This window comes from Asterias amurensis, chromosome 20 (genome assembly GCF_032118995.1).
Source record: "Asterias amurensis chromosome 20, ASM3211899v1".
NCBI lineage: Eukaryota > Metazoa > Echinodermata > Asteroidea > Forcipulatida > Asteriidae > Asterias > Asterias amurensis.
This window is the reverse complement of record NC_092667.1, coordinates 4,363,822-4,390,023: the sequence shown is the minus strand read 5'-3', so window position 1 is coordinate 4,390,023 and position 26,202 is coordinate 4,363,822. Positions and strand designations below refer to the sequence as shown.

At 37.5% G+C, this 26,202-nt stretch overlaps 2 protein-coding genes across 2 annotated transcripts; one reads left to right on the top strand and one right to left on the bottom strand.

The window, feature by feature from the left end:
- Nucleotides 1–72: 72 nt before the first annotated feature.
- On the top strand, nt 73–4,330 carry LOC139952111 (regucalcin-like). The gene is made up of 5 exons (XM_071951068.1): nt 73–392; nt 1,304–1,486; nt 1,797–2,012; nt 2,534–2,665; nt 3,502–4,330. The coding sequence occupies exons 1-5, from the start codon at nt 239–241 to the stop codon at nt 3,711–3,713; spliced, it is 897 nt and encodes a 298-aa protein (XP_071807169.1). The 5' UTR covers nt 73–238; the 3' UTR covers nt 3,714–4,330.
- Nucleotides 4,331–4,514: 184 nt separating this feature from the next.
- Nucleotides 4,515–26,172, bottom strand: LOC139952110 (protein FAM91A1-like). The gene is made up of 20 exons (XM_071951067.1): nt 26,020–26,172; nt 25,099–25,183; nt 24,516–24,725; nt 23,839–23,906; nt 20,735–20,851; nt 20,036–20,126; nt 19,287–19,349; nt 18,846–18,952; nt 18,263–18,414; nt 17,329–17,548; nt 14,759–14,845; nt 14,104–14,189; nt 13,436–13,564; nt 12,506–12,593; nt 11,886–11,996; nt 11,229–11,342; nt 10,814–10,883; nt 9,433–9,877; nt 8,842–8,911; nt 4,515–8,296 (listed from the first exon to the last, which is right to left on the bottom strand). Exons 1-20 carry the CDS (start codon nt 26,089–26,091, stop codon nt 8,156–8,158), a joined length of 2,526 nt encoding a protein of 841 aa, XP_071807168.1. The 5' UTR covers nt 26,092–26,172; the 3' UTR covers nt 4,515–8,155.
- Between the last annotated feature and the right edge of the window lie 30 nt (nt 26,173–26,202).

Genomic DNA, 26,202 nt, shown 5'->3' with positions numbered 1-26,202 from the left:
CCGCGATAGCTCAAGAGAGGGCGCGCTGTGAGAGGCGCGGTTTTGTTTACGTTTGGGATTGATTATTATCAACAAACTACCACCTCCCCTCCTCCAGAGTCCATGGTCGATTCGTTCCGCTATCACCTTCAGCGGAACGAACTTTATATACTTGTAAAGAGTTAATCAATGACAGCTTTCTTTGTTCTTCAACTTATCACGTTTGCTTCTGAATAAACTAGGGAAGAAATTCGACATAATGTCAGTCACAGCTGTGGTGAAAAACTGCGGTAGTTTACTGGAAGGCCCGTACTGGGACTTACCCAGCCAGACCTTCTACTTTGTTGACATTACAGGGAACACCGTACATCGTTACAAGCCTGCGAACGGAAGCCATGAACAGGTTAACGTTGGTATGTTCATTAACGTTGGATGATTCCTACATGGTCGTAAAATGACTGTACTTGAACTCCGTACCCGTTACTCGTTAGTGGTACGGAGTTCAAGTGTATAATTGTAGAAAGTTTCCGCATATTTATGCTGGTAGTGGCACTACCAGCATTATGCGGAACCTTCCCTTCAAACTATGAAGAGACCCATTCTTTTATATGTTCATACAAATATTATTATAAATGCACAGATTTTTTTTTAAAACTCTGCTATATATGGACTCTTGGAGATGATCTATAAAACAAGATCTATTTCTCCATACAATGGAGGTAGAAAAAAACATCCATGATTATAACGGTGTATGCTAACTGGGTGCGGTGGGAAAGGACCTTGGGAACCCCTAATGAACTTCTGATATTAAGCATAGCGGCTGTCTGTCTAGTCCCACTTGTGTGGCTAAGGCTAGCTGACTAGCCTTGGCCACATAACTGTGGGTCTACTGGCTGCCATGGCTGGCTGGCTCTATGGGTCAGCTCTATATTAAGGCCAGTTTCCCTTTGATGTGTACAACACCCATTCAGGTATACATGTGCACACACACAAACAAGCAGCATTTGAATGAACAGAATTATAGAAATCTACAAGTTAATGGCAATAATCAATCTGATCATTCTTCATACAGCATGGGCAAGGACTTGTGAAAAGCCTTGTGGAGTTTTTGTGTATGGTTTCTATCGTTCAACGCTGCATTTGGAGTCTATTCAGTGTAAAGGCTTCTTGTGAGAAAATAAATAAGGTGCAACAACATTAATAATAGTTGTAGGGTTTAAACACATTCACTAACTGTTGCAGGTTCAGAACTGTTTATATTCAAGTAAAATAATCAAATAAAAACTATTATTACTTATTTGTGATTTTGTCCTTTTTTCACTAGGTGAAAATGTGGGCACAGTTATTAAAACAAAGTCTGGCAAGATCCTGGTAGCCTCCAAGTGTCGGTTCGCATATCTTGATTGGTCAACCGGTGCCTTGACAACAGTTGCCAAGGTGGATAAGGATTTACCTAACAACAGATTCAACGATGGGAAATGTGATGCCAAGGGTAGATTTTGGGCAGGTCAGTCATTTTTACATCAAGTCCAACATCCTTTGGTCAATTTAAATACTAATACGAGAAATTATTTTCAATTTGCAATGGTTTTGAAATTAGTGTGTGGTACTCCTGTATCATGTAAGTGCCCACATTAAATTGATTCTTTGGTTCCCTCTTTCTTTACACACTGATGTGGCAAATAATCTTACTTTTATTCCTTAGCATGAACAATAGCAAGGATTGTACTATTTATTCTCAAAATTTTGCTGTTGTTGTGCACTGTTCTTCAAAATCATTACTTTGGTTATTTCTCAACTTTGTATACATCATGAAGGAACCATGGGGCCTGAGTCAAGTCCTGCTGTCGTCCTACCAAAACAGGGCTCCCTCTTTTGTCTGCATCCTGACAAGTCAGTCACAAAACATGCTCAAGACGTAGACATCTCCAACGGGATTGCATGGAGTCTTGATAATAAGATCATGTACTACATTGACACCCTAACGAGGATGATTGAGGCATTTGACTTCAATCTAGAAACTGGTGAAACAAGTAAGTATGGTTTCACCGTGCGTGCTCCTTGTTTGTCAGTATATAATACTTCTTAATCTCATAACATGCTTTGTCAGTTGTTACATCGCATGGGGCATATTGAAGCGCCCACCGCCCATTATTTGTTTTGAATAGGTTATGGAGAGCTAGCTTTTGAATTATGAGACTTATTCATGTATAAACCTTCTAATGGTCTAGGTGCTGCTGTGCACCTTCATCAGCAGCCACTGCCAGAAACACTTGAGCAAACCCCTTCTTTTCATGATAAGTATACTGGGTTCTTTTATGTACATAACACAGCACATGGGACCTATGGATTTACTCCCATCTGAGGGACGAAACAATCAATGGTTTAGTGTCTTCCATAAGGACACAAAGTCTCACAGACAGGACTCGAACCCACACTCAGCTGATCATAGTGACAGCTTGAGTCCATCAGACTTTAATGCTTAGTCAGGACATGCCATTTATTTTTGAAACTATAGTTGTACTAAAAATGATGCTTTATAAATACTTTGTAGGTAATCGACGACCAGCTGTTAAGATACCAGATGAGGAGGGTTTTCCAGATGGTATGTGTATCGACACTGAAGGAATGCTGTGGCTAGCTTGCTTCAGCAAGGCAAGAGTGAATCGCTACAACCCTATCACAGGTTTGTCATCAAACTTTTCAGAAATTCCAGGCAGGCCTGAGGCTTTGTATTTGAAAGCCTAAGAGCACCAAGGCATGTTCTTCTTGTTAAAGGGCACCTCTTAGAGGAAATTGAGATTTTGTATGGGAACCTTTTAAGGGGCACCAAGGCTGTGACCAGAGGCAATGGAGGTGATTGCCTCTGTCAAATAATAGGCCTGCCAAGTTGTAGCAGAGTGAAGTTGTTGGTCTTTTGGGTAGGGGAGGGAGATTGTGCATGCTCAGCCCTATAAACAATATTGGGACAGGAACCATTTTTTATTTAGGTATTGTATCTTACACCAATGTATGATTATAAGCACCGAGTACTTGGTACTTTCCAGAGACCGTGGGAAAACAACCACAGGCATTCTACTCACTGTGGGATTCAAACCCACAACCAAAGCCATCCTAGAGCAGATTTCTTAACCACTAGACTGTTGACAAGTGACAAGAGGCTAGTTTGAATAAAAATTGCATCAGTGATAAAGAATCTTTTTTGATTTTGACCCAACACCAAGGACCAGTACATGTATGTTTTCAATTTGAGAATCAAAACAGTTTAAGTCGAATTTGAATCATAATAACCTAGAATATGGTAAGCTTAGATTTTAGTCTAAGCTTACCATATTCTCTAGGTTATTTTTGTTTACCCTGCACTTTGTTCTTCGAAGTTGACAACAATACAAAGGCAAATAACTATTTGAATCTTTATAAAGGGCATGTCGGGAAAAACCGTGCATTTGCTGTGGGTTTTAGGCCCTCTCTCAAATCTTTTTAATAGCATGTATTTTTTATTTTTTAAAATTCAAATGTTAGGTGAGAAGCTGAAAACCATCATGTTTCCAGCGACCAACATAACCTCTTGTTGTTTCGGAGGACCCAACCTGGATGAGCTCTACGTGACTAGTTCTCGAGAAGGAATCAGTGATGAAATCGTGAAAAATGAGCAACCCTTGGCTGGTTCCATTTTTAAGGTCACAGGATTAGGGGTGACTGGATTTGCTAGTAGAGAATTTAATGATTTATAGGTTTATAGATTGATTGAAATAACCTTGAGGAGGATTTTTGATTATTATTTCTTGCTTAATTGTTTAAAACGCAATAAAAACTGTTTGACTTTGCCAATAATGAATAAGGAATTATGTTGTTAAAGACTTGCTGGGATAAAGTTGGTCATGCTTGAAAACTTCCTTTGAGGTATTTTTGCTTGAAAAACTTCAGTTTTTGACAATTGCCAATGTTGTACCCACGATTTAAGAGCCATTGACTGTAATAATATATATTATGTAAATGTTTGCAATCAAATGATTTGTATCAAATCAATATCTATATTTTTATTAATTCTTCAATTTTTTAAATTTGTCTGTTCGTTTCAAACATTTTATTGATAATTTAATTCCAAACATAAATCTCAGGGATTTCAAGAAGATTTGTAAGTTAATAAAACAATTACATTTTCTGAATCTTTTTAACCTTACATTATTGCCGAGTAATGTATTAAAGTTTGAATTTATTGTTTAAATGCTTTTAAAACCTAAAGCCCATCTTAAGCCAAATTTGTTCAATGAATTGGTGGCTACAGCTACAACTGTTGCTAAGGTTGTTATTAAAACAAAATGCTTATTTCAATTTTGTTATGGACTAATGGTATTAACTTTGTATTGATTACAAATAAAATCTTCCATTATCTAAATAAGTTTTATTAAAAAAATAAAAATAATCAGTTTAAAAGTAACCTGTGCGCTTGCCTCATTATTTTGATTTTTCAACATATGTTTGTTGAAGATTAAGATTGCTTTAGGTCATTCTTAGGTTTCTGGGATTTCTCTACATACCTGTAGAAAATCTTTGGACTTAGACCCGCTTTTCAACTCTCGGCCAATGATAGATCTTCCTTAAACACAGTCAGTGAGGGCGTTATTTCAGTATGTGACATCACAAGGGTCTATTAACAAAGTACAAACCAACCAAATTAACCATCCTTTAACAACAGATTTTAACTTTATATTTTAATAGTCATGTATTCATATTTTATCTATGTACATTTCTTTTTTGAAACAATCTTGGACCAACATATAGCGACAATAATTTTATTGCAAAATGCACTGTACTATCAAAAGAATAGAATAAACTAATTAATTAAATAAATAAATGTTCCTATACAAGTGTTTATTTAAGAAAATCTGACTCTCAGCCTTTAACAATTGTTGTCCTTTTTATTTGCTTAAAACCTTTAACAAGAATTTTAAATTACACAGATGGTACAACATTTGCTTTCAGTATAATAAATTTACTTGAAACCTCTATGAATGGAAATTAAAAATCACAAAATGATCTGTGAATGAGCCATCAAAGTGGGTGGGGATTATTTTAAGGAAACTTTGTTAAGTGATTTGCCGAGTATATTTTACATAGCATACTCGGAAACCCTCTCAAATGATGTGAGATGCTTTCGATTAGAAACTAATGTACAGGGTCCTTTACCATTTGTATTAATTTCAATCAAGATGTTAAAGGCAGTGAACACTATTGGTAATTACTTAACTAATTATTAGCATAAAACCTTACTTGGTAACGAGTAACAGGGAGAGGATGATGGTATAAAACATTGTGAGAAACGGCTCCCTATGAAGTGACATAGTTTTTGAGGAAGAAGTAATTTTCCACGAACTTGATTTCGAGACCTCAGATTTAGAATTTGAGGTCTCAAAATCAAGCATCTGAAAGCACACAACTTCGTGTGACAAGGGTGTTTTTTCTTTCATTATTTTTTCTTTCGACCGATTGAGCTCAAATTTTCACAGGTTTGCTATTGTATGCATATGTTGAGATACACCAAGTGAGAAGATTGGTCTTAGACAATTACCAATAGTGTCCAATGTCTTTAAGGAACAGTTTATCACCAATGTTGCACAGTCCCTTCAAAACGCAACAACCATAACAGCTCAAGGGTACAGTAATTACTGTCAATTTTCTAAAGAATGAGCATCCAGAAACTCCATCAACATTTTTAGAATTCCTTCAAGAAAACCATAAACAAGACTACTATTTAAGTGCCTTTTAAGAAAACATTGGTTTGTCTGGGTACAGTTTTGGCTACATCAGCCATTATTAGTTTTTGACACAAGTTTTAAATTTGTGAACATAGCCATAGCCATAACCTTAGCTTTGCAAAGAACTACTGGAGAAATTTCAGGGCCCAATTTCATAAAGCTGTGAAGCAGACAATTTCTCTGCTAAGCAAAAATTGAGTGGGCACCAGCCACAATAATGCAATGTAAATTTGGCTGGTAACCCGTTTTTGCTGAGCAATGCTCTTCTGTGCTTATGAAATTGGGCCCTGATTGCACATTGAAAATCTCATATACCTGCTGTCTCATATCTGCAGTGCGATAACAATAAAGTACACAACCAATTTCAGTTATAGCCAAATTTTAAACGGAAGATGTAAATTGTCTATCAGAAGAGTAAATTTCTTTCAACCATTAAGAAAAATATCATCAAACCACCCTGTTAGAAAAATTTGTTTTACACTCGTGTTTGAAATAATTTCTAAAAACATTTTATGTTTGGTATGTTGTAAATAATTTTTCTTAAGAACAAACTTCAATATCTTCCAATTAATCGGTTGATTGTTTCAAGCAATTAACTTTGGAAGTTGTTTTTCTTCAACCCTTTTCTTCCCTTTACAAGCTATAGCCACATGTGTGGAAGTTGATGGATTTCCCTTGCGCAAGAGCGAAGTTAAAGTAAAATATTGCTTGATGCATTTCTGCTTAGCAGAAACGAGCAGGATGCCAGACACAGATTGTATATGTGACATTGTAGTTTAGCTGATAACCTTACTCTGGTAAGCATAATTTGGTTGTGCTTAGCTGCTTTTTATGCTTAAGCAGCTCTATGAAACTGGAACTGGGTGATGACCTACCATAAAGGTCACGTGGATTGACTCAATGCCAAGTTGAAAACATGGAAAGAAGTCAAATTCAAATAATAATGGTATTGAACAGCTCATAGAGATAAAATACAAAGAACGCTGAGCTCAATTGTCATCTGTGTCTGCTGTGTATAACCTCTATGTCAGGAAAAGACAACAAGTATCAATACCATGTGACATTTGCATGGCAAAATTAACCAGGACATTAATAGGAAAGCTGGTGTTTGACATACAGCCAAAATGGCAGAGCGCATAAACTACCTCAAATCAGTTATGCACAGATAATTACCCACATAGCATTCTATGGGTTCTTATTCTTTGTACTGGCTGCAACATTAGGGATTATAAATCCTATAAAGTTTATCACACAACAAAACGATGACTTTGTCCAGAACAAGCATGTCTAGATAATGTACAAACAAGGGTTTGGCTGATTTCTGTACTGTTTGCACGAACAGAAAAACCATACATAAAAATATAACTTAATCTTCATATAAAGATTAATGTAGGATACCATTGGACAGCTTCACAGATAATTAAAAGCATCGATTAGAAACAATTACATGTATTTTTACCAGTCTATTCTGAACTAAATAAAGTATGGAATTTTTGCAGAAATTAAACAAAGTAGAGTGAGGATCTTGATTAGTTCCTGATGACATACAATTCCATTTTGTTCATCAAGCATTCTGAAACATGAATCTGTCACTCCATTTTGAGGAACAAAGTGACTTTAGGAACCAAACTATCTGCACCTGCTTTTTACAAATTGTGCACACAGTTTGAACCACTGCGTACCTTACTTTGATTCTAAAAAGTCCTGCAATGATCTGCAACTGTTCTATGCAAGATTGTTCTAACTTAATACAAAATGTCTACTGATCTGTGGACAAAATTAGAGTTAAGCTAGAAGTTGATGTAATGAGTTGTTTACTGTAAATAAAATAAGTGGGTAATGTTTATTTAATAAACAGTGTATTTATATTAGGATATTTAATTCTATAGAGTTGTTACCTTGATTAGAGGGGCAGCAAGGATGTCATAAGAAAATGAAAGGAGAGAGAGAAGGTTAGTAGACTCAGCTGCTTCTCCATGCCTGGGGGGCTCATGGTCGATGGTTGGGTTCGGGCGGTGTGTTCTTGGATGCCCAAGAACGCCTTGGATCGCTGTTCATGTATCTTCCTCCCAAACGATGATGATGTAGTGCCATTTTGTACAATGTTGCTCTCGACTGATCCCTGCTGAAAGGTGATGTGTGATTTTGTTCTAAGTGTATTGTTCGCGGGTCGTGTTCTCATCGTTCAGGCGTGCAAACAGCACATTCGGGCCCGAGAGGGCAAAGTTCCTTGTAGGGGATAGGTAGAGAAGGGGGTTGTGACCTGGGTGAGTTGGGGAGGGAGGAGTGGGTGTTTCATGTCTTCAACTTGCAATCACAACTTGCAATCACAACTTGCAATCACAACTTGCAATGAGGTGTACATGCAGAGAGAAAGAGGAGCTGCAACTTTGAGTGAGTTAAGGGAAGGAAGGCACTCAACTGCAATCCCACACCTTGAGTTCTCCATCTATAAATGCCAGGTTCCTGGTTGGATACGGTAGGGAAGGGGCTGTGACTAGAGAGGGGGATGTTGGTAATGAGGCTTCAGCTGGTAGGTCTGGTACCACTGGCATATCCTGTAACAAGAGTCACAAGGGGGATAGAGAATAAATCAGGATATTGGAAAGAGAACCTCCTTAATTAGGATTTGTAACTTTGCATTGTGGGAGTATAATTAGGTTAGGTTTGCGGTCATGTGAAATCTCTTCTGAGTAGTGTTGGTTCTGAAAGGCTCTCTTCTGAAAAAACTCTCTTTCTTTGAACAAGTTATAAACCACAAGAGAAACTGACTCACAGTCACAGGGTAAGTGTTTAAAATAATTTTGTGTAAAGCAAAACAAAATTTACCATTTTATGCACGAATTATTTTAGTGATAAATTTGTCATTTGGACACATTAATTGTTTACTTGTTTTTTTATAAATAGGTCACAACATCACCCTCCAGAGCCCTGTTTCTTTTTCGGAAAACTGTGTGGCCGTACGATACTTTTCTAGCCGGCACTCTATCAATTGAGCTAGTCCTTACTCAAGGGTAACAACTACACACTACCATTGACAGAAAGAGGATTCTTATTGCACTCTTTCTTAGAATCTTTCTTCAACCATCCATGTATTTCTTACCTGTTGTTGAGCAATGAAGCTGAGCAAATTAAGCGATAACTTCCTACTGCTTTGAAGTAACTCGGACAGACTGGAGAGTAAGGAAGAAAATCACGATTAACTGGTACCATAAATATGTCACGGAAACTAGAATAGCTTGACAAAATCTCACAATATGACTATTTCAGCTCATTGCTTTTTGAGCCTCTAAAGCGAAATGTTAAAACAACAGGAGTGAGAGTCATTGCTGACAAAAAAGTCTGTAACTATAGGGTCAACCATTTTGAAAGATATTTTTAAATGTTAGCATTGTCACTTTTTAGAACACTTGGGGTTCAACATGGTGTCAACATTTCAAACGATATACTCTGCTTGTCTTCGTGGAATTGTATTATAAAAAATTGAGTACTTTGTGAGGTTTTATTCTTCCAAACAAAGTTTTAGGTACAATTTCCTAAAGGAACAATTTCAGTATGGTGCATTAAAACCAGAATACAATGGTTGTTATTTGAACGAGGTTTACACAGTTTGCTTTGGCCTGAACTATTGAGCAAAAACTCTTTAAACCCCAAAAACATTGAGTGAAAAAAAAAGTGACATAAAACAACATACCTTTCTCTCCGACAAAGCCCAAACGCAGCAATCTTTTTACAAACAGCTTTATTGATCTGGTCGTCAAACAGAGGAATTCCAAAACAAACATCTAGCAAAGTCCAATCCTTCTCGTTGCTTTGGAGATTGGTCTTCCCAGAATGCATTGGTGATTGAACAGGCAGCGTCAGAGAATGTTTGGTAACTTGCGACGTCGCTGGTTCTGATTCAACTGTATCAGCAGCTGCTGATTCATCCTTATCAGTTCTTTCCACTGGCACTGTTTCCGTTACAGTGTGCGTTACCGTGTCTGTCACAAAGTGGGGAGGGTGTCCGTTGGGTATTCTGCTTTGGGGTTTGCCTGAGTTGAGGAGTGTGATGTAGCCACACATGTGCCTGAGGTCAAGGGTCTTGCTTAGGGAATGGACGGTGGGATGGTTTTCCATTGACTCAGTGGAGAAACTTCCTAAAAACACAAAGGAACAAAAAGAAATGTAATACTAGCATATGTAGAACCCTCGATAAATGACATTGAAACGATTTGTTACAAACATGGGGATATTATCACTGTTTAAATGTTTTGTCTGCAAGCATCACCATAATCTTGTAGAATTTTACCATCAAAATTCGTGACTGGGTGAGCTTAGTTTAGCAAGTCTGCAATACATTCATACAGAGTTGAAGAACTGAGAGGCTTTCAGGACACTAGATGGCAGCAGACTTACCAATAGACCATAGAGTTAAATGAAAGAACTAGAGGGCGCACTGGCTTATATACGCGCTCCGATGTGCGCGCAGGCGGCCATTTTTTAATTTGACAAAACTGGCATCCCACAGCCTGTGTTTGTGCGGCCATTTTGTAAGTTGAACAAAACAGCATCGCGTAGCGTTCAATAAACACAAACTCCAAGGTGTGTTTCATATTCAATGGCATGCGCGTGTCTCCTTGCGGTCCCGTCGCCTCTGTGCAAGAAGCATCACCCATGCGCCCTCTAGTTCTTATATATAACTCTATGCAATAAACCTCTTGCATTATGCCACCATCACAGTGGACAAACAATGGAAACGCATACACATGTACACACCACACACAACTCTTTAAACGGATAGGTCTTCATTTGACCTGAATGACGGCACTATTTGAACTTGTGACATCATATGGGTCTAGTTCAAACCTGAGAAGTCTGCTGCCACCTATGTCACAAAAACCTCTGATTACTTCTCCACGTCATGAGGCAGTATCAAAATTGAAGGCTACAGCTACGATTACGACTATTGGAAAGGACGGCTCTGACTGTTGGAAAGGACGTCCTATACTTCAATGAAATCTAGCTATAGCTGTAGCAGTAGCCCCCAATTCAGAAACAAACTTTTCCTGAAACTATTCAAACATTGAACATACCTTTGTCTTGTCCCTCTGGTAAGGGGAATGGTATGTGGTACGTCCTTCCATCTGTCAACCAACCATGTCCCTAGATGACAACAAAAATCACACAAAATGCTGATATTATATCATTCAGAAAAAATAGTGCATCAAAAGAGTATGTATTTGTACCAGTGCAAAAACGTTGTATCTCGTAAAACCGCACTTACTTTAAGTGCAAGTTTTGTGCAAAATTGAGATACAACATTTTGGACTTGATTGGAACGGAGCATCTAGGATGGATGTTGAGTGGAGCAGGGGCTCTAACCCTGTGCTAGTACTCTTATCCTGGTGCTAGTACTTTAGTAGTCATTGAACTTTATCATCACTGAACTTTCAAAATGAAACTAGTTTTTCTGTTGATGTAAATGTAAAGACACTGTAATATACTAACCTGTATTAAGACAGCGGAGTGAGCTAGAGCATCGTTGATAGTCAGTAATGCATTGGATGTACCAACCAAGCCAGGGTCATGACCCCAGGTGGTTATAAGCAGCCGGTCATAATCCTGAAAAATCATAAACATCAAGATGAAACTCACAAAAAATAAGCTAACTATTTCTTACATTCAATCCTGCACAATCCAGGCTTGGAATTACATGCAGTATGGAGGCCAACGCCTCTGTTGCCCCTGGTCTTGGCCTTGGTGCCCCTTTAAATGTTTCCTATCGACTAAGATTTTCCAATGAAAGTGCCCTTTGCAAAACGAAAAGAGCGTTGTGCTTTGTAAGATGAAATTCCAGGCCTACAATCTATCAGTGGTCCAATGACAAAACAAGTTTAAAAATGCTTATATCCAATCCTGCTTAAGCATACAGACTAGAAAAACAAGCCATCATTTTCTTAAATTTAATCCCACATAATCAAGAAAGAAATAAAGTAGCTCGTTTTGTCTTAATCACTGTGTAAATAACAAGGATAAGACAAAACAAACAACGTGTATTTCTTTAATTCATGGGCAACCTGTAAAATGTGACACTTTCTCAAAGAATCAGACGGAAAAATCAAATATTTGACAATTCTTAACCTTATGTTGGGTTGTGAAACTAACCTGAAACATATCTGGAAGATATCGGACCCTTGTCCCTTTGACCAGCAGGAGGGTTGGAGGGCCACTCTTGACCAGGTGGTACAGATAAAGTTTGAACCACACAGAGTTCACCTGAAAGAAAATGTAGTAAGGAAACTTGAAGACTTTAAAGATGAGAGAAGGTACATGTTTACGTTTGGTAATCACTCTTAATATTAATGGCAATGAAACCTTTGGTTAGAGACCTACAGTAGCTTTCGATAGTATAAAGCATTTTGAGACATATTTCGCTTCAAATTAATGTGGTTATGTAAAAAGATTTTAGGTTCTATGACCCACAATTTGAATTTGAGCTCAAATTGTGTATTTAATGATAGTGGAAAGCTTCCCTGAAAATGTTACAATCTCAGGTGCTGTAGTTTTTGGGTAATGAGTAAAGTAATGTCATGAGACGAAAATTATTTTAAGGATTTACAAATGTATTTTCATGACATTGTTTTACTCGTTTCTCAAAAACTACAGCACCTCAGTAAGTAATATTTGAAGGGAAGCTTTCCACTATCATTATCTTCAAACCCTGTAAGTTTAATGTAAATCTATGGACATTTTGAAAAGGTACCCAAGTCCTTTAATGATCTCACCTCTGGAATTGCAGGTCCTATGTGTTGAGGAATGCAGCTACTGACAGGTCTAATCTCATTGCTTAGAGGTGCCATGGAAACCAATAATCTGAAAGAAAAACACATGCCTCAATTAGTTAACCATGAATCCACACATTGAGGTATAGTGTTTATAATAAAAAGATAACTAAGAAAACTAACAACTTGTTTTTTTTAGTGGAAAGTATATAGAAAAAAGTAGCAATACGTTTAAATAGATTATAAGTGATACTTTAACACCAAAATATGCTTCTACAGTTAAAGGCAGTGGACACTATTGGTAATTCCTCAAAATAATTTTTAGCATAAAACCTTACTTGGTAACGATTATTGGGGAGAGGTAGATGGTATAAAACACTGTGCGAAACGGCTCTCTCTGAAATGGAGTACTTTTTGAGAAAGTAATTTTCCACGAATTTGATTTCGAGACTTCAGATTTAGAATTTGAGGTCTCGAAATCAAGCATCTGAAAGCACACAACTTCGTGTGTCAAGGGTGTTTTTTCTTTCATTATTATCTTGCAACTTCAATGACCGATTGAGCTCAAATTTTCACAGGTTTGTTATTTTATGCATATGTTGAGATACACCAAGTGAGAAGACTGGTCTTTGACAATTACCAATAGTGTCCTGTGTCTTTAAGTCCTTGCAATTAAACTATCTTGGAAAGAACTTGATAGTAATTGTATTTAAATGATGAAATGAAGGTAGGATGGCTACATCCTACACTTGATAAACACAGCTTGTTGAATATTGTAATTGAAGGGGCACAATTTTCCTCTGGTAAGAGGTACTTCTATAAGGAAAATGTAAATTTGTATTTAAACTTTGCAAAGGGCACCACAGCAAAAGCAAAGGGAACCGAGACAATTGCTGTGGGTGCAGTGGGTTAAAATTCGCGGCCTGAACTCACTCATAATTCTTTTGCAGGACTCTGGAACACGTTGCAGGATCCAAACCTAGCAGACTCTCACATCGTAGTAAATCAATTCCTAGACCGCTGCTGTACTGATCCAAGTCTGGACTAATGCTCTTGTTATACCTAAGGACGACACACATCCAAAATTACAAAGAATACTGACAGATGTGGAGATTTGTGGATTGTGCTGGCCGAGCAGTCACGTGTATACAAGTGCTTAAGTGAAGTTTGCAGTAGAACCATGTGTAAATCTTTTGTGAGTAGTGTTGGTTCTAAAAAATGGTGATCGTCGTGACACTTGCTACATAAAATTGGGGAGGTAGTGCTTTCTGCTCTACCGGCCAGGCTTCGAATTGATGATACCCAAGCCTACATCTGTATGGACTGTATTAAAGGGGTTAACCCTGTTTCAGCCACAGGAGTAGGTGGCAACAGCCTCTGGAAAAAATAATTGTAGCCCACACCTTGAAGTGGCCTTCAGGCCTTGTGTGTCTGGCAACTTGCATAAAAAAACATAAAAAAACAAACAAACAAACCATGCAACGTTTCAAATCCTACTTGTATACAAAGGCTTAATACATTGTTGTTGGGCCAAATATAATTAAAATAACTTCTTAAAGGTTGAAGTTTCTTCTGAGGTGAAGTTACAGCCTAAGATTTACCTGAGAAATGTGATGGTATTTTTCAAGGTTACAGCATGTTCAAAGTATCTCTGGGCCTCTCCCTCAGCCACACTGTTAATAGGAACCTAAACATAAGAACAAAAAAATATACGAATAACTAAGGTGTTGTGATCACAAGTGTTTGAGAGGTTTCCTGAAAATAGTGATAGTTCCTGATGAGATAGTGTTTGCGGCCAGCTATTGAAAATTCCTATCGCCAAGGAATTGGAGCTTAAAGAAATGGTAAGAAGAACGTTGTCTTCAGAAGATCTGAGCCTGTCCTGCTCAGATGATACACAAGCACTGAGAAGCAACACCATGTATGCATCAAAAGGACTTCAAATGAACAATGCTGCTGGATGGGTAACCAGTAAATATTTGTAATGAGAAAAGTGGCGTCAACAACAGAGCAACTTATTGGTTCAAAAAGTAGTCGAGCAGCATGATTTTGGAGTTTTTGAAGTCTAAGTTCTATATAACTGGGGCTTTGGATAAAAAGATATCACCCCCCCCCCCCCCCCCTCTGAAAAAAACCCAAAACAAAGAAAGAATAGGGACGAAGTGATGCGTATGTTGAACTTGTCAGTAACTCAACACAAACTCCCTAAAAGACCAAACATTTTATCATCATACAAGTTTTTCTAAAGGCACTTACTCTGTCCAGCTCCATAAGAAAACTCTCCAAGGACTCGTCAGAAAGTTTGCCAACTTCAAACATCGTCACAGCGTGACTTTTCAACCCCTGTGAATTGAAGACAGATATTTACAATAACTTGACTCTTTTCATAGCTGTGATGCAATGTATGCTTTGTAGTTCATTTTGCAAAAGGGAATGCTCCATTATAGGTGACTTAGGTAAGACTCGAGCTCGATACACGGCCAGAATTCTATAGCATTTTACCTCTAACGGTTCATCATGGACTAACAATCATCTTAAGTTTTACCTGAATGTTAATTTCTTCTTGAAAGAAAAAATCTAAATGCGTCATGGTCTTTCTAAGTGGTGATTGAAGCTTTGCATAGTGTGGAAAATAAGAAGTAAGTATAACTAGTAAACTTGCGAGTACAACCATGTAAATCCTTTCTGGGAGGACATTAGCTCTGAACCTGATGTGATCACGATGTACAATGTATACTCTGCTCGTCTTCAAGAAAATGAGCTAAAGACCAGCAGACTATACTGCTAGAAACAACGAGATCACACTGGCTCTTATCAGAGCAAACACTACTCCCAAAAGAGATTTACTGTTGAACCCGCAAGTTTACTTTTGCAAACAATTTTGACAGTAAAGGATGCCATGCTGTAGATGACATTCAAAATAGTTTCAATTAACAGAGGCAATATAAATATTAAGCTGTTATTAATATTACATTTTTTTTTAAATAGGGAGTCGGAACTGACTAGACCAGGTCCATCGCTTTTTTTGACTTCTGTAAAGCTGAACTGTACGCATGGAGGCAAGCATATCATCTTGAAAGAATATAAAATAAACTGCCCAGAAGGCGTCCCACAAACCAAATCCACTATCAAACCAGTAGTAAATAGTCTATAGGTTAAAGTTTAAAACAATCATTTAATGTGGGATTTGTTTTATTGCTACAGAGAAGTTCTTCTTCAAAATGCGTTTGGGTTGGGAATAGAAAGACTAGTTGTCCAAATCTGAAAGGAAACAATTATTTTAAAAGACTTTTCCCATGCAGCAGTTTTAAAGATGTCTTCATGCTTAAAAGAGAAATCTGACAAAGAGAATCCTACATGCCATGTAAGAGGAGAACCGACACCAGAATGCTATCAGAGAATGTCGGACATGACCTGGACCTAATCTCATAATGCTGGTAAGCAGAAAAAGTATGCTAAGCACAGAAATATCTTGCTTAGTGGAAGCGGACTACCAGCCAAAATGCTATGTAATTGATACTATCGAGCCTGGCACCCTGCTATTTTGTTTGTATCAGCGAATGTTTGACTAGACTCACTGGTTCCCTGTCTTTATCTGCAAGGATTTCATTGCATAGATTATGCGAGCAATGACGCATATTACAGACTGCCAGTGATACTACACACATGTGTGTGTAGGGACAGTGTTATGGCATTCAAGGTCAAAGGTAAACCTGGCAGGAAACTGCAAGGTTCTAACGGCCGGTATCTAGCATTAACTAAAGAGCCTCAAAGTCTGATGCAAGATGTCCGGGCTAATGTTGGACAAAATTACATAAAACCACTTATCAGAAATTAAAACTATGCTAGCTTTAACATGTGAAAAATGCAGAGTGAGAAATTAAAATGAACCATTTCGGCTGGCAAAATCGCATTTCTGTTAAACAAAATTATCTGTGCTTGCAAATTTGTACACTTAGCAGATTTATGAAAAAGAGCCTTGACTTGCAGTACATACCGTAAACACATTAATTTCCAACTGTATGGTATGAATAAATCAAGAAACATTATGTGAAGGGTACAATACTGGAAATGCACGGATGTGGCTTTATTAAACAAAATCATGTTTATAAATCATGCAGGAGTTGTGATTATTTTTAATTTTTTTTTAAAGATAAACATGTGTTGATGATCATCTTAGTTACAAATGAAAACATCTAAGAATGTTCCATTAAAATAATGACCTTTACTGTATAATTTAAATAATGTTAAAAGTAAAACACAGAATCAAGGGATCTAGCAGTGTTTTTTTTTAAGGCATTCTTGAAAAAGAAAAAGAAAAAAAGTTGAATTAAATGGGCCCACTTTCAAAGTACTGCTTTGACAGCAGAAAATATTGCCTTTAAAATTTTCTGCTAAGCAAACTTACGTAGGGTACCAGGCACAGATTGTACATAAGCATTGTATTTTGGCTGGTATCCCTATTCTGATAAGCATAATTTTGTTGTGCTTAGCTGCTTTTTGTGCTTAAGCAGTTCTAAGAAATTGGGCCCTGATGAACAGTAACAATACTTTCTAGGGGGGCAACTTGCTATTTCATTGTTCTTACTGCTACTTGTAAACTACTGTCAACACGGATTCTTAAGACAGCTTCAAATGCAAGTCCTCTAGAAGTGAAACATCAAGAAGAAGTCTTAAGTTATGAAACAGTTCAAAATCTAGTGGACTAGTAAAATGACCCGTTTACTGTTTCAACTGTATACCCTCTCTTGTATTTGGGTTCTAGAATTACAAATAACTTTGCAGGATCAAGTGAATTTGGCGTATTAAACAAAGAGTGTACTTACAGGAGACAAGTTTCCCATCATGAGAAATGCAGTCAGTGTCGAATCAAATAGAAACGCAATGCGTTTACTATGACCTGATCCAACGCTGCTAATAATACCAGATGATGAGGTCTCTGACTCTTCAATACTCGCCGAGTCTGTCTGGCTGTCTGTTGGAGATGCCTTGGGATCCTGAGGGGTTGAGCTCCAGTCTATTAGAAGAAGATCATCACTGATGGGTCTGTTAGTAAACAAGGATTCAGAGTTGAAAGACGCATGACACTTTGTAAAAAAAAAGAAAATTTTTAATTCAAATAAAATAAACCATTAATAATAACAACAACACACCTTTTGGCGACAGACACCTTTTTGTGTTGGAATGATGGTGGTGTGACGCAGACGCATTTGTGGGTCTGCTTAGTGCACATCTCTTATGGCAATTGCCAACCAACAGTGCCTTTAGGCATGTGGAATATAATTAGCATATTTCATGGGAAAGGTCTACTGGGGTGGATTTCACAAAGGTAGTCCTAACTTAGGACTAGTCCTAGGCAATGCTAAGAGATAGGACCAGTCCAAAGTTAGGACCAGTAACTCATCCTAACTTAGGACCAGTCCTATCTCTTAGCATTGCCTAGGACTAGTCCTAAGTTAGGACTACCTTTGTGAAGTCCTAGGCAATGCTAAGAGATAGGACCAGTCCAAAGTTAGGACCAGTAACTCATCCTAACTTAGGACCAGTCCTATCTCTTAGCACTGCCTAGGACTAGTCCTAAGTTAGGACTACCTTTGTGAAATCCACCCCTGGGCATTTAAGGCTGTGGGTTCAGCTCAGGTTCTGTCTGCAAGCTTTGAAGATACCAAAAGTGATGTTTCAAAGTTACTGAATGGGAGTGAAACTCATTTAAATTTTTAGCCTAGAATTGAAAAGTAGTCTTCAGGAGAAATGATTTACTTTTTGGAGTTGAATTGTGGTGCATCTTGCCAGGATGGATGGAGTGCTTCAGGGTCTAAGTCTTGTCCTTTCCGTTTAGCAAAACCCAATCTACAATACATAGACACTGCGTTCTTCACAAGCTGGAGATCAATCTGAAGAACGGTGGAAAGCTGTATGGGAATACAACAGGTGGGGAAAGACCAATTAAGAAAGGCTTGCAGTCATTCCATCAAATGTTGTAAAAGAAATTTTAAAGGAGAAGTATACCTTTGGCTTTTGGAAACGATTAATTGTTTTAATTCTATATAAAATGTAGTTGTATACATGTAGAATAAAAGTAACCTGTGTATAACTAATCAAGGTTTGCGGTAACACCATGTGTATATCTCTTCTGAGTGATGTTGGTTCTGAAAAGAAACGGTGGTTAACGACCCAACATCAGAGCAAACTGATCGAAATGTTGAGTCGTTACCACCGGTTCTTTTTAGAACCAACACTACTCAGAAGAGATATTCACATAGTGTTACAACAAACCTCTCTTAATTCTACTTCCACCATGCAAAGTTTAAAATCCTACTTATTTTTAGTTAGTTTCACTCACCTCAAATACAGTTGTGTGTTCATCAATAGAGACAAATATTTTATAGAGGAGTGTCTCAAAGTAATCTCCTTGAAGACGGTTCATCACGAAGCCCTCCAGCGGAGGAACTATAGATGGAGAAAGATATTATCATTGGGCATAAATAAGTAAAGCTTGGATTGGAGATGCATCAACAATCTTACAGAATGAACATTTGAAGTTTGACACATTACAAAATTTCCTTTCGTTTATTCTGGTTGTGAAGCCGTGGACTCAGAAAGGCAAATTTAATTACTGTACTAGCCAATAACCCCCATGGAGAGAAAGACAAAGGAAGTTTCAGTTTCGAAAAGTGCTTTCCCTCTAAATCCGAATGGGAGAATCAGATATTGTTAAAAGACATTTAATGACTTAATTCAAATTCTTTGCATTTGGAGAAAAAAACATTTGGCTAAAACTCACCAACTATGCAATCGTCATCTTCTATTGGTACGTCCATATAGATTAGTCCTTTTGTGTACAACTCTAAATAAACAAAAAACAAAGAATGTTAATATTTTGTAAACACATATAGCTCTTTAATCCATCACTCAGTGACACTCAAGGCACTTCAACATTCAGTATTTTCCTGCAAGGTATTCTGGAGCTACAAGTACAAGACCACTTCCTTCACATAGCATCATGTAATGGTTGACAAGGTGCTGTGGCGCAATATGCAGTCAATCAAACCAGGGACACCAGGGCGAACCTCTTCTCTTTTCAATTTACTGTATTACACACCACACAGGACCAACGGCTTTCGTCCCATATGAAGGACACAGCAATAATGGTTCAGTATCTTGGTTTAGGACTCAAAAGTCACAACCAGGACTAAAACCCACACTCAACTTTATCTTGGAATTATGTGCCTACTAAAGTTTGACCTCAAATTGGGACCAATGTTGGTTCACTTTCAAATAGTTCTGTGCACACCTATTCTGCTATTCATGACCTATGTAGCTAAATTGATCAACTTAATGCAAATGTTATAAGGAATAATAACCTTCGAGAAAGACTCTGCTAGGGTCGAATCATCAGGCCATAAACTTTTTTTTGCATTTATACTCTCGGTCCATTTGGTTGGTAAGTTGTTTGCAACAGCTAATTCTATTTTCTCAAAGAATAATAATACTGGAAACATCAGTAAAATCTTTATTGTAATAATAACTTACTGTGTACAACGTAGTAGTCCAATGTTCCAGAAAGTTGAGGTCCAACATCTATTATTTTATCGATAGCAAGTTTCTCTGTCACAGACACTGCCTTTAAATGCAAACAAAAACACAGAAAAATCATCTTTGAGTTTGCTTTAGAATTGAAATTGAATCGTAGCTTGTTTGTCTTAAGTAAAGCATTGCATTTCCCCTTTGCAACTGTAGAAACAATCATACAGTGGAGATCCATTTTATCAGATGAATATTTTAATTTAGATTGGATAATTTCAGACCACAAAAGATGCACTGCAATGTCACCACACTCATCTGCCATTTTAGGTATCAAATAACATGAAGTGCTCACAGGTAGCCTAAAATATGCACTACCCATTCAGGCAAACTATACCCTCATGGCACAACCAATATTTTGGAGTAAGTTTCTATGACAGATCAGCCCTGGCCCAATTTCATAAAACTGTTAAGCAGAAAAATATTGCTTAGCAAATTTCTTTGCAAAGAAAAAATTGAGTAGGGCACCAATTGAAACAATGTTAACTTTATGGAATTTTGACTGGTACTCAATTTCTGCATAGCAAGATTTCCTGCTTTTAGGCTTTATAAAATAGGACTCTGTATGCATAAAAAACACTTGAATGTCATGGAAGGGCCGCTTTGCAAGACAAACAAGTAAACCAGAAGAGTAACTGCTAAGAATACCTTGATATCATCTTCAGTGATGTATCCAGCCTGAACTATCCACCAAGGCTCTAGGATAACAGCGTCAATTGGCTTGACTGGCAAAAGATCTTTGATCGGTCGACGACGGAAGAATTTCTGTGACAAGGTAATCATGGATAATTAATAGTTGACCCAATATATTTAAACTGTTGTTAAACCTTCAGGAAAGTTCATTCTCTGGCAACCTTCCACTCCCCTTTTTAACTATGTCATTTATTGTGTTCCCTTTTACTGTTGATTTTTTACACGGAACACTCTTTTTTAAATAAAATTTGGCTACATGTAATCAAATCGATAGTACAATAAACTTAATTTGTTACATTTTTTAAGTTTTGGTTTTAAAAGCACTTTGAGGCACTTCATAGGGTACTTAAACATTGAATCGGTTTCATTGTTAAAATCAACAACAGTACATAAAGATAAAGAGACCTTTTCCTAAAGAAAATTTTAATTTATATGGGAATTGGGAACATTTTGAAAGAATAGTAAGGCTAGGACCAGGAGTTCCAAGCCTAGTAGTGATATTTATTGTTGAATGTTGACATTGTTCTCAAACTGTCGCAGGCAATATCATCAACATTCTCACAGACATATGAACTTTGTTTGCATTCAAATATTATGATATCTTCTACTGTTCACATTCCATCTTCAAAGACACAAGTGACGTCTTGCCCTATAAACAACATGCTAGACATAACAGGACAAATACCTCCATGGCATCTGGGGTAACATTGATCATTTACATGTTTGATTCCAAAAGGAAATGGGTTCTGGTTGTGTTAAATTCTGATGTTGTATTGAATGCTACAATCAAAAGGTCACTAAAAAAAATAATGAAATTTGAGTCCTAAAAACTAAACATAAAGATTGCGAATACTACACAAACATGCTTTTACATGTAGTTCAGTGTCTTACAATTGAAATCTGAGCCTAATCTAAAATCCAATAAAATTAGGTAAAATAACATCTTTACTACTTAAAGGTATGTACGGTGCAGATGAAAAAATAAAATAACTTAAAGAAATTATCATCCAAAAACATAAACATATTGCAAACAAACTTGACCCTTATCTTAATGAAGCCATCTTTGTCAAGTACCCTGTATACTCTACACAATAACACTGATATCTGTCATTTTATGAAAAGGTATCAGACTGTTTTCAAACCTCTGCTCTGGCTCTGGGCTATTGTTGATGTCGAGGCACCGTGCGAAAATGTACACTGCTCCAAAATCGATGACAGAGCCCAAGCCAGAGCTGGTACCCAAGCCAATATTTGATTAGAGAGGCCCTTAGGTTGGTTTCAATGTGCCTTTTTGAAACCATAGACCCCTTGTGGCTCTTTACATAGGCTCTGTCCACCTTTGTCTCTATACCGTGATGAAACAGCTGACAGAGCCGTGATGCTGGCCTTCAAGCTATGGTTTTGAAAGTACCTGAACCCGCCTTGGCCCATTTTCATAAAGCTATTAAGCAGAAAATACTGCTTGACAAATTCTTTGTAGGCAAACATTTAGTCGGCATCAGCCACATTAATGCAAACTTAGTGTATTTTGGATTCTGCTAAGCAATTACTATTTTTATGCTTTAATACAGGCTGTTTTAAATTGGGCCCTGGATGGTAAACAAGATGGCTTCATATATGATAAAGGCCAATGCACTATCTGCATTCATTCCTAACAAGATACAGCATGCTACGACACAGGAAAACAGCTTAGACTTACATTAAAGCTTCCACTTCGACTTAAAGAAGGCTGAAAAGCAGCGTTAAGTAAAATCAGCAGTTTATGTACAGAGAATGAAATCATCCAGCAATAGTACCAAAAGAACCATTTTAATGACAAGTGGCTTGCAAAGACCTTTAAGATTACATGCTTTAGGCTTGCTAGCAGCACAGAAAGATTAACAGTTCTTAAAGTGCAATAGACAGAACTTCAGACAGATCTTGAGAAAGCAAAAGTGAAAACTGTGCAGACACCTTTAATGTATACAAAACAAATACCAACAATGGGTAGATTTACAGAACAATGTTTCCAAATACTAATGAAGACTAAATGTTGTAGTTGAAATAGAATGTACAAAGTGTATGTTTAACCAGAAATCTCAACTCCAACTGAGCCAAAAACGGAAAGTGTTCAAACAGTAATGACCATCAGGCGTGCAAGCAATAGTTGACTTGTAATATGCTGGTCTGATCTTGCATACAAAATTAGTTTTGTGTACAATTGCTAACATTTTGAAAACTTGAATTATGACCAACTTGTATACTATTTAATGAATTCTGCTTCTTGGTAGAGTACCCTAAAATGTTTGATATTTTATTAACAAGCCTTTTAAGCTTTTTGAATGTTAATTTCTTCAAATTTTAAAACCTAACCTTGTAGTGCTGTTCCAGCATATGACCATAAACAATGGTATGTGTACACCTAGGCAAGATGGACCCTACCCCAGATTGACTTACATTGGTCGTACAATGTATGTTGTGCAAATATTTGAGCCCTGGGAAAGTGTTGGAGGTCTCAGTCTCGATTACAGACTGTAAGATCTTGGCCTCGGTCTCAGACTTTGGGGTCTTGACTCCAACACTTCCCTGGGACTCTTTAGGATGCATGTTCCCCCTTCTCTTTTCATTATAAAGCAATGTAATAGGAAATATGCATTCAACTTCTGGATTCATTAAAGGAACACGTTGCCTTGGATCGGTCGAGTTGGTCTTTGAAAAGCGTTTGTAACCGTTTTTTATAAAATGCATATGGGTAGAAAGATGTTGTAAAAGTAGAATACAATGATCCACACAAACATGCCTCGAAATTGCGTGGTTTTCCTTTTACCTTGTCGACTAACACGTCGGCCATTTATGGGGGTCAAAATTTTGACTCCCATAAATGGCCGACTGTGTTAGTTCTCACAGTAGAAGGAAAACCACGCAATTTCGAGGCAAACTTGTGTGGATCATTGTATTCTACTTTTAAAACATCTTTCCAACCATATGCATTATATACAAAACGGTTACAAATGCTTTTGTTTTGACCAACTCGTCCGATCCAAGGCAACGTGTTCCTTTAACAAATAAATGTTGTTTACCTTGGAAGACCTGCACTGGTTCATAATATCAATGTACTGGTTTCGTCCAATACCCAGGAGCCTTAGACCTGTAAACAAACAGAAAGAACATCAACCAGAATGCCGCTGTGGAAACTTGGGTGTGATCCCTAGATACACAGCAGTCACATGGTGTATTGCTTCTGACTGGCACCCCTGAACAAACATATTGACAAAATAGGGAGACCACCAACCTTGGTAGAGGACCGACACCTTAATCCGTAGGTCGTTGGTTCAAATCCTGCTCTAGTCAAGTTTCCTTTGTTCAACCCCAAATAAATATTTGCTGCATACATGTAAGTAGCTCTAAGTTTAAAGAATTTGAGGCATTGCATGGTGAGGTATCAATGTATATTTGGTTTGCGATAACACCTTGTGTGTATCTACTTGCCAGGTAGAGTTTGTTCTTAGAGAACTGTCTTGCTTTATTCTACTGCAGCGGAGTAGATAATCAGAGGTTCGGGAGACTTCTCAGTTCTGTCCTGCTTTTTAACTATTACAAGGGCAGATGGTATAGAAAATAGACTGGACTACTACTTTAGCTTATAGGATCGTAATTAACTGTACTGCCGCGGAGTCACTTCTGGCTCTAAGTTATTAGCCACAGACCTTAATGTTTCAGTATGAACGAGAATTGCACAATGTTTAGGTTTGCTTACAATCAGCAGCTGTGAAGTTTGGCAGTGAATCATAACTCTTCTCTCCCAACATGATTCCATGCATCATCCTCATGTAGTACGAGAAGGGAGTATTCCGTAGCCCCTTCACCATGATATCAGACAGATGATAGGGATACAGGATCAGATGGTCTGCGCTGTACTTCAGCAATTCCTCGTAGTATTTTTTCTCATCTCGTCGCACGTTGCGTACTGATAAGGACATACAAATTCAAAAGTCATTATTGAAAAGAATCTACCTGATGATCAGTAAAGCCCAGTTTAAACTTCACACAAAAAGCAAAATGTGAAGTGAATTATGTGATGCAAACATACAAACTGTTTCCCAAGATGATACAGGGGAACTCTCTTCGCCTTTGCAATTCAAGTGAAGTATGTACCAATCTTAAAATTTATGTTGAATTTGTCTGGCTAGCTACAAGTGGCAAAAAGGAAACTATTATATTACATGGCTTATTGACTGTGAAAATGAAAACAGACTAGTGAACCCTGGTAAGAACATAATTAATTGCACCTTGTAGCAAATTCTAGATTTAGGTTTGTTCTGGTTCTTTATTAAACCTACCAAGATTTCCTTTGTATCGCAACTGGTTCTTGACACTGAAGTTGACGACAAGTTTCTCATACTCTTTCTGTGATTGTCCAAGGACCTGTCAAAGATGAATAAAGAAAAGAAAAAAAACAATAATTAAAACTTGCTCATCATCAAAACATTCAGACATAAAAGGCTAATGAAAGAAAAAAGGCATAGATTTTTATTGCCCATCATTGGTGTTGACTGGCCTAGTAGTAGACTGACTAATTGCAATCATAAATCTATAATATAAAAAAACCATTCTCTGTCCAACAAGGAAACATATGTTATAAATGACCAAAGGAATTAAAAATATTTGTTTTAGAAAAATGCAACATATTCTCGAAATTCACAAAAGTACACCATCGCAAACCATCAGAATCAGTCAGATTAAGCGTTTTTGTGTGCACTATATAAAACAGATGTCAAGTGGTCTTCACCTATTCTCACCCTCCCGCTGGCCACCTGCATCTCCGAACTGTCTTTAATTACTTAAAATGATTACAATACACAACATAGCTATATAGGAATCCTGCATCCAAGCTCCCACCAATCCCCTACCATCACACCCATTCATAAAACTTCAAAGCCCCTCACATGCCCCTCCCCCTATGCTGATGCTCAGTGCTGTTGAAAATGTAATTTTTGGCTTTCACCATTTTTTTAAAATTCAAATCAAAGGTTGTGCAACTTCAACTTGTGTCTAGTTTATGAAGGCTTCATATAGGTGAGTTTGATGATGTCTCTCCTTTTCAAAGAATCGGGTGAGGAGGGAAACATAATTAAATCACAGGCGACATGCAAAAGCAAGAAACTTTTTTTAAAACTAGTTAGCAAGTCATCATGCAAGTGACCGAAGTCACAATCACAGTTTTCATAAGGAAACAAGAATCAAAATATGTTAGGGCCTACCTGTTTGATATTTGCTGGCAATTTCGCCCACGGATAATTGTTTCTGATATGAAATTCTACCTCCGCGTTCATCTTTAGGGAGATAAACAGACCCCCAATCTGCAGAATTATCGATGAAAATTAAACCTTTCGCAGGTCACACGACGTTTTCCATTCCAAGTAATCTACTTAGTACTGATCGGA